The sequence below is a fragment of the Dreissena polymorpha genome, chromosome 4, assembly GCF_020536995.1.
Source record: "Dreissena polymorpha isolate Duluth1 chromosome 4, UMN_Dpol_1.0, whole genome shotgun sequence".
NCBI classification, from domain to species: Eukaryota; Metazoa; Mollusca; class Bivalvia; order Myida; family Dreissenidae; genus Dreissena; species Dreissena polymorpha.
In genome coordinates, this window is record NC_068358.1 from 129,144,943 (window position 1) to 129,159,175 (window position 14,233).

The 14,233-nt window shown below is 35.8% G+C and overlaps 1 protein-coding gene across 1 annotated transcript in view; it reads right to left on the minus strand.

The window, feature by feature from the left end:
* Positions 1-14,233, minus strand: part of LOC127876449 (semaphorin-2A-like) — a 148,679-nt gene that overhangs the window by 28,947 nt on the left and 105,499 nt on the right. The window contains exon 13 of the mRNA XM_052421745.1: positions 312-436. Within this exon, the coding sequence (XP_052277705.1) occupies positions 312-436 (125 nt within the window). The remainder of the gene's footprint in view (positions 1-311; positions 437-14,233) is intronic.

Here is a 14,233-nt window from a genome sequence, read left to right on the forward strand (position 1 = left end):
TTCTAAGATTGTACCATGTGACCAAATTTTGAGAAGCCTGTGACCCACATTGGCCTCTGCCTAGATATAGCCCAGTTAAACATTCTGACCAAGTTTTCCTGAATAGTGGATGAAAAATATGGACCTTGATAGCGGTGACGAGCTAAAAGTTAACACAAACACTTCTGCACATAGGGTGATCACATTAGCTCACCTTCAGCGCTTTGACCTCAGATGTTCACAAAATTATCTTTTATTTGGTAAGTTTGTGAATGATTAAGATTTTATTTTCAGCATGTATGATATCAGAAGTGCAACAATACGCTACGTACCTTGCACACTTTGGCTACTCTTGCATATGTTTTTTTCACTAACGGATCCGGGAACTCCAGGGCAATTTCTCTGAAAAATGTGAAAACTTGGTTCCCTTCATCGAATGTGCCTGCGAACTGGGGGACTGAAAAATGGCAAAGTTAAGGTAACAACATTATACCTGAAAGTCGAGGTGCATAAGGACCTTAATGTTGATAACAAAAACACACAAAATGAATTTTGACACACTATATAATAACTGAGTAAAAATTCAACTTAAAAAGGAAAGTAATAAAAAATTTGAATCAGTTAAACACTTTAACCAATATATAAATATTGCATAACAAAAACTGTCTCAAATAATACAGTAACCGAATATAAAATGCTTGCTTTCTGCAAGCAGAACTTCCCTTCCTTACACAGATACATTAATATTCATATATATATAAACTGAAAAAATGTCAATCAACAACATGGAAAGCAATCTGTGGTACCACCAAACACACCCAGCATTACAAAAAGTGTACAAACCATGAATGAAACAAGGGACAAAATTGTCACAAAACCAGGTTTTCATTGTGAAAAAAAAATCTGATAAAGGGAGAAAACTCAAACTGAACTTTTGAAATGAACAAACAAAATTAACCCCCTTTGTAAGTTTGTTTTAAAAAAAATCTATTTTTAGTCGTGGCGACCTTGACATTGGAGATATTGACGGGATTCTTTTGTGCGACACACCGTCCCATAATGGTGAACAAATGTGCCAAATGATTTTAAAATCTCACAATGAATGACATAGTTATGGCCAGGACAAGCTCATTTATGGCCATTTTTGACCTTTGAACTCAAAGTGTGACCTTGACCTTGGAGATATTGACGTAATTATTTCGCACGACACACCGTCCAATGATGGTGAACAAATGTGCCAAATGATTTTAAAATCTGACAATGAACGACATAGTTATGGCCCAGACAAGCTTGTTCCTCCTGCCCGCCAGCCCGCCAGCCAGCCAGCCAGCCAGCCAGCCAGCCCGCCCGCATTCGCCAATCTAATAACCAGTTTTTTCCTTCGGAAAACCTGGTTAATGATGGACCTGAAGTGCTGATATGGCTTTGATGTTCACCAATTGTCAAAGACTTAACCTTATGAAACAGTCTTTGACATCACCTAACCAAGACTCAACCATGGCCTCAATATCATTTTAATAAAAATGTATGGCCAAGTTTCATCAATATTGAGTCATTAATGTGGATTCTAGGGTCTTGATATTGCTATTTTAAAATCAAACCTGGCAAGGACACACGTGACGCAGATTCAAACTTGGCCTAGAAATTGTCAAGATAAACATTGTGATCAAGTTTCAGCAAGACTGATAAGTTTGGCTTCCACAATGGTAACGTTTTTTTTCCATAAAATATGACCTGGTGACCTTGTAAATAAATCCAATGACCATGCTTCAAACACGGCCTCGAAACCATCGAGATAAACATTCTCAAAGATGACCTCTCTTAAGTTGCCAGGACATAGTCAAGATAATAATTCAGAAAAGTTTTTGAGTCATTACTGTGACTAATTGTTACAAGGTTTTCTTGAGATTTGACATGGTGACCTAGATTTTATTTGCACGTCACTAGGATAGGAACTCAGTGTCTGGAAAATTTAATGAAAAACATACTTAACAAGTTTCATCAAAATGGAGTCGAAATTGTGGCCTCTAGAGTGATAACATGTTGTTTTTTACTCAGATTTGACATGGTGACTTAGTTTTTGAATGCCCTGGACCCAGATTCCAATCCAGACTTTGTTATAATCAACATTCTGACCAAGTTTCATAAAGAATGAGTAATAAATATGGCCTCTTGAGTGGTAACAAGATTTTGGTAAGATTTGACCTGGTGACCTAAAATGTTAAAGTCTTAGCAAGATCCTCCAAGTAGAAAAGAAGTGTTTTAAACTCAAGCTATGGGTCATACTTACATACATATGGAGGGACAAGTGCAATGCTTTATACTTGGAGCATACACATCATAAAAGCTTAAATAATAATGCAATCAATCTGCCAGCTAGTAATCCTACATATAACACTCGTTCTGTTACCAGTATAATCTTTGTCAATCCATGTGGAAGCAATAAAGTGATGGAAGCAATAAAGTGATATCTAATTGGCTGATCATTTAGTAAGGTCAACATGTTACATTAGTACAATTATTAACAAGTAAATTTGTGAACAAATAAAATGTAAAGTGAAATTTATGTAAAAGGCACATGACCTATAAAAGCCATAGAAGAAATTGACAAGAAAAATAAAAGCCATAGAAGTAATTGACAAGAAAAAGTAAAGAACAATAATTACATAAAACACAACAATATTTATTATTTAAAATATGGATTGTATACTGATTTATAAATTAGTTTTGTTTAGTTTCTGATTTGTTAATATCAACGTTACTCTTTTAAATATTAATTACATTTGTTTCTAATTATTCATCTTTTTCTTATTAAAATCATTAAATATTTTATAATTAACAATTATGTTTTTCCTTTTAAATTTGTTATTGAACAACTTTATTTTAAACTTACTATTATAATAATACTATGCTATGTTCATCAGGATAGGTAACTACAATAAACTACAAATTTCTAAAAATTAAGGATTTTATATTGAGTATATTGATCTCTACAACGAGAAGTCAAGCTTACAAGGCATGCCCATCAGAACATTTCAGAAAATAATTATCCCAAAGCTTTTTGAAAAGCTTATAGATATTGTGGTTATCTCTGCCGTCTGTCCGTCCTGGCCACTATCTCCTCCTACGCTATAATTAGCACCAGAACCTTGAAACTTACACACAATAGCTATGAGCATATGTGCGACCCTGCACTATTTGAAATTTTGATCTGACCCCTGGGTCAAAAGTTATGGTGGTTGGGGTGGGGCCGCGTCAGAGATCTCTATTTTTTTAATGTTATTTTACATTAACTTCTTCATTTCTACACCGATTTACTTCAAATTGATACTAAACATCTCTTATGACAATACAGTCAATCTCAACTATGCATGGCCCTATTACCAACCCTTGGACGCCCCCTGGGTCAAACATGTGGCGTGGGGATACACATTGGCCGCTGCCGCACCATTTCTAGTTAACTTTTAACATGACAAACAACCATTAAGGCTATTCCATTACAGGATCAAGTATTTTCATAGATCTCATCCTGCTTACTGCTCATTACTATTTACAAAGTCCTACCAGAGAAACAGCTTAAGTACTGTAAAATGATTATTCTTCATCGGACATTAATTTTCATTAATTACATATATTAACCGATCCACAGATTTCACACAGACACATCAGAAAATAAGTGACATGTAGTCTTCTTGTTTTTCCAAAATCAGAAAACCTCTGATTTATTTGTCCATAAAAACAACAAGAAAGGTTCATTCCAAAGAATATAAATGTTTTTCAATTACATTTTATCCTTTAAGTCTGTAAAAAGGCATCAGTTTTAAGTAAAAACAAAAACAATGCAAAGCTTTAATACAAGGTTTTCCACACCTGTGTGATTTTTGTGAAAATATGTAAGCTTCACAATACCATGAACTAATACTCCACAAAACAAACAACAAAACAACCACAATAATAAAAAATATAGTTTGGTTTGAAAATGAATGTGTCATAAATGAAATATATGAATAAGCATGCCAGAACAAGGCATTCACAACTAAAGCATTCTTTAAAACAAAACAAGATGTGTTTGTGAAACACAATGTCCCCCTATATATGACCTTGACCTTGTGAAGGATGACCTTGACCGTGTGAAGGATGACCTTGACCTTTCACTACTCAAAATGTGCAGCTCCATGAGATACACATGCATGCCAAATATCAAGTTGCTATCTTCAATATTGCAAAAGTATTCATAAAATAAGCGATTTGGGCCACATATATTTGACCTCTGACCTTGAAGGATGACCTTGACCTTTCACCACTCAAAATGTGCAGCTCCATGAGATACACATGCATGCCAAATATCAAGTTGCTATCTTCAATATTGCAAAAGTATTCATAAAATGAGCGATTAGGGCCACATATATTTGACCTCTGACCTAGAAGGATGACCTTGACCTTGACCTTTCAACACTCAAAATGTGCAGCTCCATAAGATACACATACATGCCAAATATCAAGTTGCCATCTTCAATATTGCAAAAGTATTCATAAAATAAGCGATTTGGGCCACATATATTTGACCTCTGACCTTAAAGGATGACCTTGACCTTTCACCACTCAAAATGTGCAGCTCCATGAGATACACATGCATGCCAAATATCAAGTTGCTATCTTCAATATTGCAAAAGTATTCATAAAATGAGCGATTAGGGCCACATATATTTGACCTCTGACCTAGAAGGATGACCTTGACCTTGACCTTTCAACACTCAAAATGTGCAGCTCCATAAGATACACATACATGCCAAATATCAAGTTGCCATCTTCAATATTGCAAAAGTATTCATAGAATAAGCGATTTGGGCCACATATATTTGACCTCTGACCTTGAAGGATGACCTTGACCTTGACCTTTCAACACTCAAAATGTGCAGCTCCATAAGATACACATGCATGCCAATTATCAAGTTGCTATCTTCAATATTGCAAAAGTATTCATAAAATGAGCGATTTTGGTCACATATATTTGACCTCTGACCTTGAAGGATGACCTTGACCTTTCACCACTCAAAATGTGCAGCTTCATAAGATACACATGCATGCCAAATATGAAGTTGCTATCTTCAATATAGCAAAAGTTATTGCAAAATGTTAAAGTTGGCGCAAACAGACCAACAGACCAACAGACAGGGCAAAAACAATATGTCCCCCACTACTATAGTGGGGGACATAAAAACAAATAAAACTATAGTGAGTAACATGAGAAGTTCCCATGCCACACAGATACGGTCACAGTGACTTAGCATGCAAGGTAATGAATTTAAACTTCCTTACATCCTCTATTAGCTAAAAAGCAAATTTCAGTATTTCTTTTATAATAAACTAGTATGATTTATTAACATAGCAGAATCATTAAAATAACACAATAATAATACAATTCACGAAATATTTCGTAAAATAAAGTTAACCCATAATCAAGAATGTGTTTGTCAGAAACACAATGCCCTCTAATGCGCCACTTTGAAGCCATATATTTGACCTCTGACCTTAAAGGATGACCTTGACCTTTCACCACTCAAAATGTGCAGCTCCATGAGATACACATGCATGCCAAATATAAAGTTGCTATCTTTAATATTACCAAAGTTATGACCAAGGTTAAGTCATTGGACAGACACACATAATGACAGACAGACAGACACATCCAATGACAGACTGACAGACAAATCCAATGACAGACTGACAGACAAATCCAATGACAGACAGACAGACACATCCAATGACAGACAGACATACGCATCCAATGACAGACAGACAGACACATCCAATGACAGACAGACAGGCCAAAAACAATATACCCCCATCATTCCATCCGGGGGCATAAAAATCAGTGTTCCTTATAGCAATAGCCAAAATTTCAACGCAAGATATGTATAAGGAATAGAAACATAGATTTGACAAGATACAAAATACTCCTTTTTTATTTTTTTGTTGCATAATATATTTCATTTAAATTTCCCGCAACAATATCTAAACATACGACACACAAACACTAACTTAGTACATCAACATGTGTAATATATATTGTCCAACAAAAAAGAGCATATTGTATCTTTTTTAAATCTACGTTGCCAGACCACAATTGTCTAGAGTTGAAATTTGGCTATTGCTTTAAGAAACATTGACTTTTTATAAGTTAACTCTATTTTTCTAAATATTGTACGAAATATTTCTTGATTTTGAGGGTATATTAGCTTTTAAACACATATCAATAAAAAAGTTGAACTATGAACATAATTATATTGTATGTTTGTTCAACAAAATTAGCGTTTTAAATGATCTATTGATGGAATACGAGATAAAATGAGAAAGCTCAGATTAAGACTAAGTAATCTAAACCACTGGATAGAGCAATTGCAAATCCGAAACCCAAAACAGATTAATAACTTGCACATTTTCAACCATTCACTTAAATGGATGAGTTTACAGGTTTCTGAGTTCATAGAAGTCACATTACGTGAGACATGAACAGTCAAATATCCTCCGATTACTATGTATGGTTAAGGAAACAAGAATGCCTGAATTAATGCAAACAATGCCGCAAAAAACAATTTACCTTTAAAGATTTATTTAATTCCTGTTATATCCATGCAAAAATTGTTTATTTACAGTGTGTTTAACCACGCAAATCCAATAGTCGTACCCACAAATAGCATTCACAATGCATGTTGTATACCTGGTAACGAGACATCACAGCCGAAAAGTGAGAGTACACGATTTCAATAGGCATTAGGTCAATAAACATATTTTTACAAACTGAAACAGTAATTTAACTTTTTTTTAACTTTTATTCAAAATTTAACAAGTTTCTATTTTATCAGTCAACATTGATACGTAAAAGGCTCAAGAATTGCAAAAACACAGACATTTGCACATTTGTTCGAATGAAATTTCAAATGAAAATGATTTTTCTTAAAAATAAATCAGATAGATAAAAGTGTTGTGTTTACACTAGCGCAGTCGTCGGCCTCACTTTGCAATTTATGTGGAAATTAATGAAGAGGACTGAAAAAGTTAAATGGAGCTGGGATAAAATTTGATTATTTCAGTTGAAGTAAGATTTTGAAATGCAATTATAATTATTTTTTCCTATTTTAGTTATGTCTGTATTTATTTTCAAGGGTTGTATTGTTAATAAAACAAAATACTAGTAGTGCATGTGTGACATAATCATGAGAGCTGCGTTCTTAATGTAAACAAAGTGATCTAAATTAGGCTATGCTCGATATAAGGAAATCGTACAATACATTTACACAATATCTGGTCTTGTTTATTACATAAATAAGATTGCATTCCCCAATATTAAGTCAAAGGCAAAGTTTTCACTTTAACCTAAAACAATCAACAGTAGCTGGGTGTAAATGGCAAAGCGAACCTCAAAAAATCAACAATTATAGCTGGGTTTCAAATGCAAATCATTTAAACTTAAACAATAAATAATAGCTGGATGTCAAAGGCTATCAGTTTAATGTCAAACAAAAAACAATAGCTGGATGTTGAAGACAAAGCAGTTTAACTTCAATCAAAAAGACAATACCAGGATATCAAAGGCAAACAAGTTAAGCCTCAATAAATCTATATTACCTTGATGGCCATGCTTAAGTTAACCTAATCAACTAAAAATTACCAGTGTGTCAAAGGGTCGAATAAGATTGACTTTGGCAATAAACATTATGTGTGCATACGAGGGAAATATTTCTATCAATCCATTAATAAGGTCAAGAGCAAAATTTAAACTTAACATTTAATTTAATACTTGACAGTTCAGTAAACACTTGACAGTTCAATAAACACTTAAAGGATCAGTTAACACTTCACAGTTCAGTTAAGACTCAACAGTTCAGTAAACACTTGACAGTTAAGTTAACACTTGACAGTTCAGTTAACACTTGACAGTTCAGTTTACATTTGACAAGACAATTACACCTGACAGTTCAGTAAACACTTGACAGTTCAGTTAACACTTGACAGTTTACAGGGGCGTCGGAAGCAAATTGACATTGGGGCGGCGGAGGAGGTGGGTGTGGGTATCCCCGGATTTTTTTTCCAAATTTTAGCATCAAATGGTGCATTCTGGTTTGTTTTGATGCCTGATACCTGACCTTATACACGTCTATTGCAGGCATATTTTGATTAACAAAAGTTGTGACAAACAGACAGACGATGGAGAAGTGATCTCTATTTGTCGCAGTTTTAACTTTGTAGCAGACGACACAACAATAGGGAAAATGTGGGTTGAAAGAATGTTCTTCGTGATTTTTTCCCGAAATTTTGTTTTGGAAATATGAAATTCGTTGATTGGTTTTGAGTAGACATATTGAAATGACACAAAAAAGTGGTAAAAACATTAAATAAGTTTTTTAGCATTATCAATTCACTTTGAGCTATTACAATTAATTCAGGTATCTTGAGGTATCTTTCATTTGTGATAGTTAAGGACTATTGAAAATGGGCACATTTGTTTCATGTCACACTTTCCTTTATACTTAATAAAAAGAAGCAAAGGCTTAGATCATACCGACAGTCAAAGATTCCCAGGTTTAATTACTCATGAATAAAGGGATTATCATTATAAAAGAGACCGATCAATTAACAACATAATTGACACATACATTATCGCGGGTGATGACAATCAACAATACAAGTGTCATAACTGCGAAAGCGTGATGACTTTGCTTCGTGGTAAAGATATTTTAAAATATACCGGTATTGAAATGAAAAAAGAAAAGAAAAACAAGGGACAAAATTATCACAAAACCAGGTTTTCATTGTGAAAAAAAAATCTGATAAAGGGAGAAAACTCAAACTGAACTTTTGAAATGAACAAACAAAATTAACCCCCTTTGTAAGTTTTTTTTTTTTTAATCTATTTTTAGTCGTGGCGACCTTGACATTGGAGATATTGACGTGATTCTTTCGTGCGACACACCGTCCCATGATGGTGAACAAATGTGCCAAATGATTTTAAAATCTCATAATGAATGACATAGTTATGGCCAGGACAAGCTCATTTATGGCCATTTTTGACCTTTGAACTCAAAGTGTGACCTTGACCTTGGAGATATCGACGTAATTATTTCGCGCGACACACCGTCCAATGATGGTGAACAAATGTGCCAAATGATTTTAAAATCTGACAATGAACGACATAGTTATGGCCCGGACAAGCTTGTTCCACCAGCCAGCCAGCCAGCCCGCCCGCATTCGCCAATCTAATAACCAGTTTTTTCCTTCGGAAAACCTGGTTAACAAAATATGTGTTTGTCAGAAACACTATGTCCCCTTTTGCGCCACTTTGAAGCTATATATTTGACCTTTGACCTTGAAGGATGACCTTGACATTGACATTTCACCACTCAAAATGTGCAGCTCCATGAGATACACATGCATGCCAAATATCAAGTTGCTATCTTCAATATTGCAAAAGTTATTGCAAATGTTAAAGTTGGCGCAAACAAACAAACACACACAAAAACCAACAGACAAGGCAAAAAACAATATATCCCCCACTATAGTGGTGGGGAACATAGCAAGAGCTGCCAGAGGACAACGCGCTGGACTATTCGAGTGCTTGACATTATAATGTAAGCCATCATGGGGAAATAGTTCATATTCAATAATTTATTAGATGAGGTTTAAAAAAAAAGTGAGGGGGGGGGGGGGGAAAGATTGGGGGGAATGAAGGGATTCTGGATAGGGGCGTGGGGTATTGCTTGGGTGGAATCCATTGTGGTATTCAGGTAAGTGTTGTTTTGTCAAAGTAAAAAAAAATGTAATCATAAATAAAGAAGTTATGGCAATTTAAGGCAAATGTTCAATTATCTAAGTGGAAAAGGGGCCATAATAATAAAAAAAATGCTTGATATAGTTGTCTGCTCTTGTTTATAGGTTGGGGTCATGTTGGTAAACAAGTATGCAACATATAAAAGCAATATGTCAAAGGATATAGGAAATATTTGGGGTAATATGCAAACTTTAACATAGATTTATCAATAATATGCATATTCTAAGTATAAAAGGGGCAATAATTAAGACAAAATGCTTGATAGAGTTGTCTGCTCTTGTTTATAGTTTGGGGCTGATGTTGGTTAACAAGTATGCAAAATATGAAAGCAATATGTCAAGGGACAATGAAAACAAGAGGGCCAAGATAGCCCTAATTTGCTCACTTGAGAGGAGTCGGTTCATTCAATCTTTACCAAATGTCAAACTTGACCTAGATATTGTCCAGACAAATATCCTGGTCAAGTTTCATCATGATTTCATCTGCGAGTCATGAGCAATATACCTATGAAGTTTCATGATCCTAGGCATAAGCATTCTTGAGTTATCATCCAGAAACCATTTTTCCAAGTTGAGTCACCGTGACCTTGACAGCCAATGTGTGAATTCGTTATTTGGCACTGTGACCTTGACCTTTGACCAAGTGACCTGATAATCAATAGCAGTCATCTGTGAGTCATGATCAATATACCTAACCTAGGCATAAACATTCTTGAGTTATCATCCAGAAACCATTTTACTATTTAAGGTCACTGTGACCTTTGACCTAGTGACCTGAAAATCATTAGGGGTCATCTGCGAGTCATGATCATTGTACCTATGAAGTTTCATGATCCTAGGCATAAGCGTTCTTGAGTTATCATCCAGAAACCATTTTACTATTTCAGGTCACTGTGACCTTGACCTTTGACCTAGTGACCTTAAAATCAATAGGGGTCATCTTCGAGTCATGATCAATGTACCTATGAAGTTTCATCATCCTAGGCATAAGCGTTCTTAAGTTATCATCTGGAAACCATTTTAGTATTTTGGGTCACTGTGACCTTGACCTTTGACCTAGTGACCTGAAAACCAATAGGAGTCATCTACAAGTAATGATCAATGTACCTATGAAGTTTCATGATCCTAGGCATAAGCGTTCTTGAGTTATCATCCGGAAACTATTTTACTACTTTGGGTCATTTTGACCTTGACCTTTGACCTAGAGACCTGAGAATCAATAGGGGTTATCTGCGAGTTATGATCAATGTACCTATGAAGTTTCATGATCCTAGGCCTAAGCTTTCTTGAGTTATCATCTGGAAACCATTTTACTATTTTGGGTCATCGTGACCTTGACCTTTGACCTAGTGACCTGAAAATCAATAGATGTTATCTGCGAGTCATGATCAATGTAGCTATGAAGTTTCATGATCCTAGGCATAAGCGTTCTTGAGTTATCATCCGGAAACCATTTTACTGCTTTGGGTCACGGTGACCTTGACCTTTGACCTAGTGACCTGAAAATCAATAGGGGTCATCTGCGAGTCATAATCAATGTACACATGAAGTTTCATGATCCTAGGCATAAGTGTTCTTGAGTTATCATCCTGAAACCATTTTTTCTATTTCGGGTCATCGTGACCTTGACCTTTGACCTGGTGACATAAAAATCAATAGGAGTCATCTGCGAGTCATGATCAATGTACCTATGAAGTTTCATGATCCTTGGCATAAGCGCCCCCCTTGAGTTATCATCCGGAAACCATCTGGTGGACGGATGGACCGACATCAGCAAAACAATATACCCCCTCTTCTTCGAAAGGGGGGGGGGGGGGGGGGGGGGGATAATGAGAAAACTGTCCCCCTCCCAGCAGCAATGTAATTCAACTGACCCGAACCATTTTTGAACTCAACTCTGGTATCAAGGAAACAAATGTTCTGAGCAAATTTCATGAAAATTGGGCCAAAAATGTGACTTCTACTGTGTTCACATATTTTCACGCGGCCATGTTTTTTCACCAATCCCGACCATTCTCAAACTCGTCCGAGATATCAATAAAACCAATGTTTTGACCAACTTTCATGATGATTGGGCAAAAATTGTGACTTCTAGAGTGTTTACAAGGTTTCTCTATAGCCAAGTAGGGAAAATAGCCACTATATACATATAGAGAAAAATGCCCCGCCCACTGGCGGCCATTTGTTTCATCGATCTCGACCATTTTTGAACTCGTCCGAGACATCAACTGAACCAATGTTTTGACCAACTTTCATGATGATTGGGCAAAAATTGTGACTTCTAGAGTGTTTACAAGGTTTCTCTTTAGCCAAATATGGAAAACTGCCCCATGGCGGCCATGTTTTTTAACGGATCGGAACCACTTTTGAACTCAACCAAGATATCTTTAAGACAAACATTTTGACAAAGTTACATGAAGATTGGGCATGAAATGTGACTTCTACAGTGTTTACAAGGTTTTTCTTTTTTTGACCTAGTGACTTAGTTTTTGACCCAGCACAATTCAGTTTCGAACTCGGCCGAGATTTCATTGGGACAAAGCTTCTGACCAAGTTTCATGAAGATAGGACAAGAAATGTGGCCTCAAGAGTGTTTACGAGCAAATGTTTATGGACGGATGGATGGACATACGACAGACAAAGACCGGTCACAAAAGCTCACCTGAGCAATCAGGTGAGCTAATAAATGGGGTAGTACGAAAACTCAAACATTTGCTGCATATTCTAAGTGGAAAAAGGGCCATAATTATGACAAAATGCTTGAAAGAGTTGTCTGCTCTTGTTTATGGGTTGGGGTCATGTTGGTAAACAAGTATGCAAAATATGAAAGCAATATGTCAAGGGACCATGAAAATAATTGGGGTATGTACGAAAACTTTAACATTTGCACACTAACGGCACGGCACGGAACGGCATCGCCAGGGTGAGTAGGATGGCTCCACTATATATATTTCATATATAATAGTCAAGCTAAAAATTAAAAAGGTCTTTGCCGAAATTTCATTTTTGCCAAAAATATTTGGGCGGCGGCCACCGCCCCAGCTCCGAAGCCTGTGGTTCAGTAAACACTTGACATTTAAGTTAACACCTGACAAGTCATTAAACACTTGACAGTTCATTTTAGAATCGATACTTCAGTTAACACCTGACAAGTCAGTTAACACCTGACAGTTCAGTGAACACTTGACAGTTCAGTTCATGATTGACATTTAAGTTAACACCTGACAAGTCATAAATATTTGACAGTTCAGTTAACTCTAACAGTCCAGTTCACATGTAAGAAAACAGACTGACTGACACAAACATTGCTTAAAACCCATGTCAGGCAATTTAAGGACCATAACTATGCAGTTTCAATTGCAATTCAACTTCTGTTAAGCTTGGGTGAGATATTATACCAATGAACAATAAACTTTGGTAAAGGTCCTATGGTGACTTTTGGTCTTGAAAATTTAAAACAAATATTGTCTATTGATATTCTTTCTAAACCAACATTATCACCCTTGTCAATGAAATTGTAATGAATCCATTTGAAATGGGCACCCCACACATCACAACATATAGCATAACATAATGTAATTGTTTGGATATAATCTTACATTTTGCATGCAAAATACAAAAACCTGACAGGCCTGACAAGCCCCGATATTATATGTATTTATATACCATGTAACCTTCAATAAATTATTTGACACAGAACGACAGATGTACGAGCCATACAATACTGCAAAGGTAAACAACATAAAATTGCTTTACTACAGATAAAAAAGTTCTGAAAATTATATAGTTAAAACAAGGCTATTGTGAAGCAATATGGTCTCCTACCGGCTCCACTGTTGTCAGAAATTCCACCTTTTTCAGATTTTTTTTTGGTTGCCATAGCAACCACAATTTTTGACGTAGGAACAAAATAAACGTGCATATTATCCATATTGCCATCTATCCATGTTGCAAGTTTCATGAAAAAATATTAAGAACTTTTCAAGTTATCGAAGGATCCAGAAAAGTGTGACGGACAGACAGACAGACTGACACACAAAGCGCAAACCATAAGTCCCCTGCGGTGAAACCGGTAGGGGACAATAATTATTTTAGTTGAAGTTGTGCAACAGCTATAGAAAAGTGCTGCTACTTTTAACATGAACAGTGGATAAGCCATCTAAATCTTCATTATTTTAAGTATTGTTAGCACTACAGAAATGTTATTTTAAGAGGAATTGTATTGTACTTTGTCCTCGCTCTGGAAAAACAGGGCTTAATGCAATTGCAGTCAGCACAGCCTAATCTTGCCTAAACTGGTTTTTCGTTCCGACGATACTTCTTTAAAAGAAAAAATACCATAAAGCAGAAAGAGAAGTCCTTGATTAGCCTGTGCAGACTGTGCAGACTAATCTAGGATGACAATTTACGCACATGCATTAAGCCC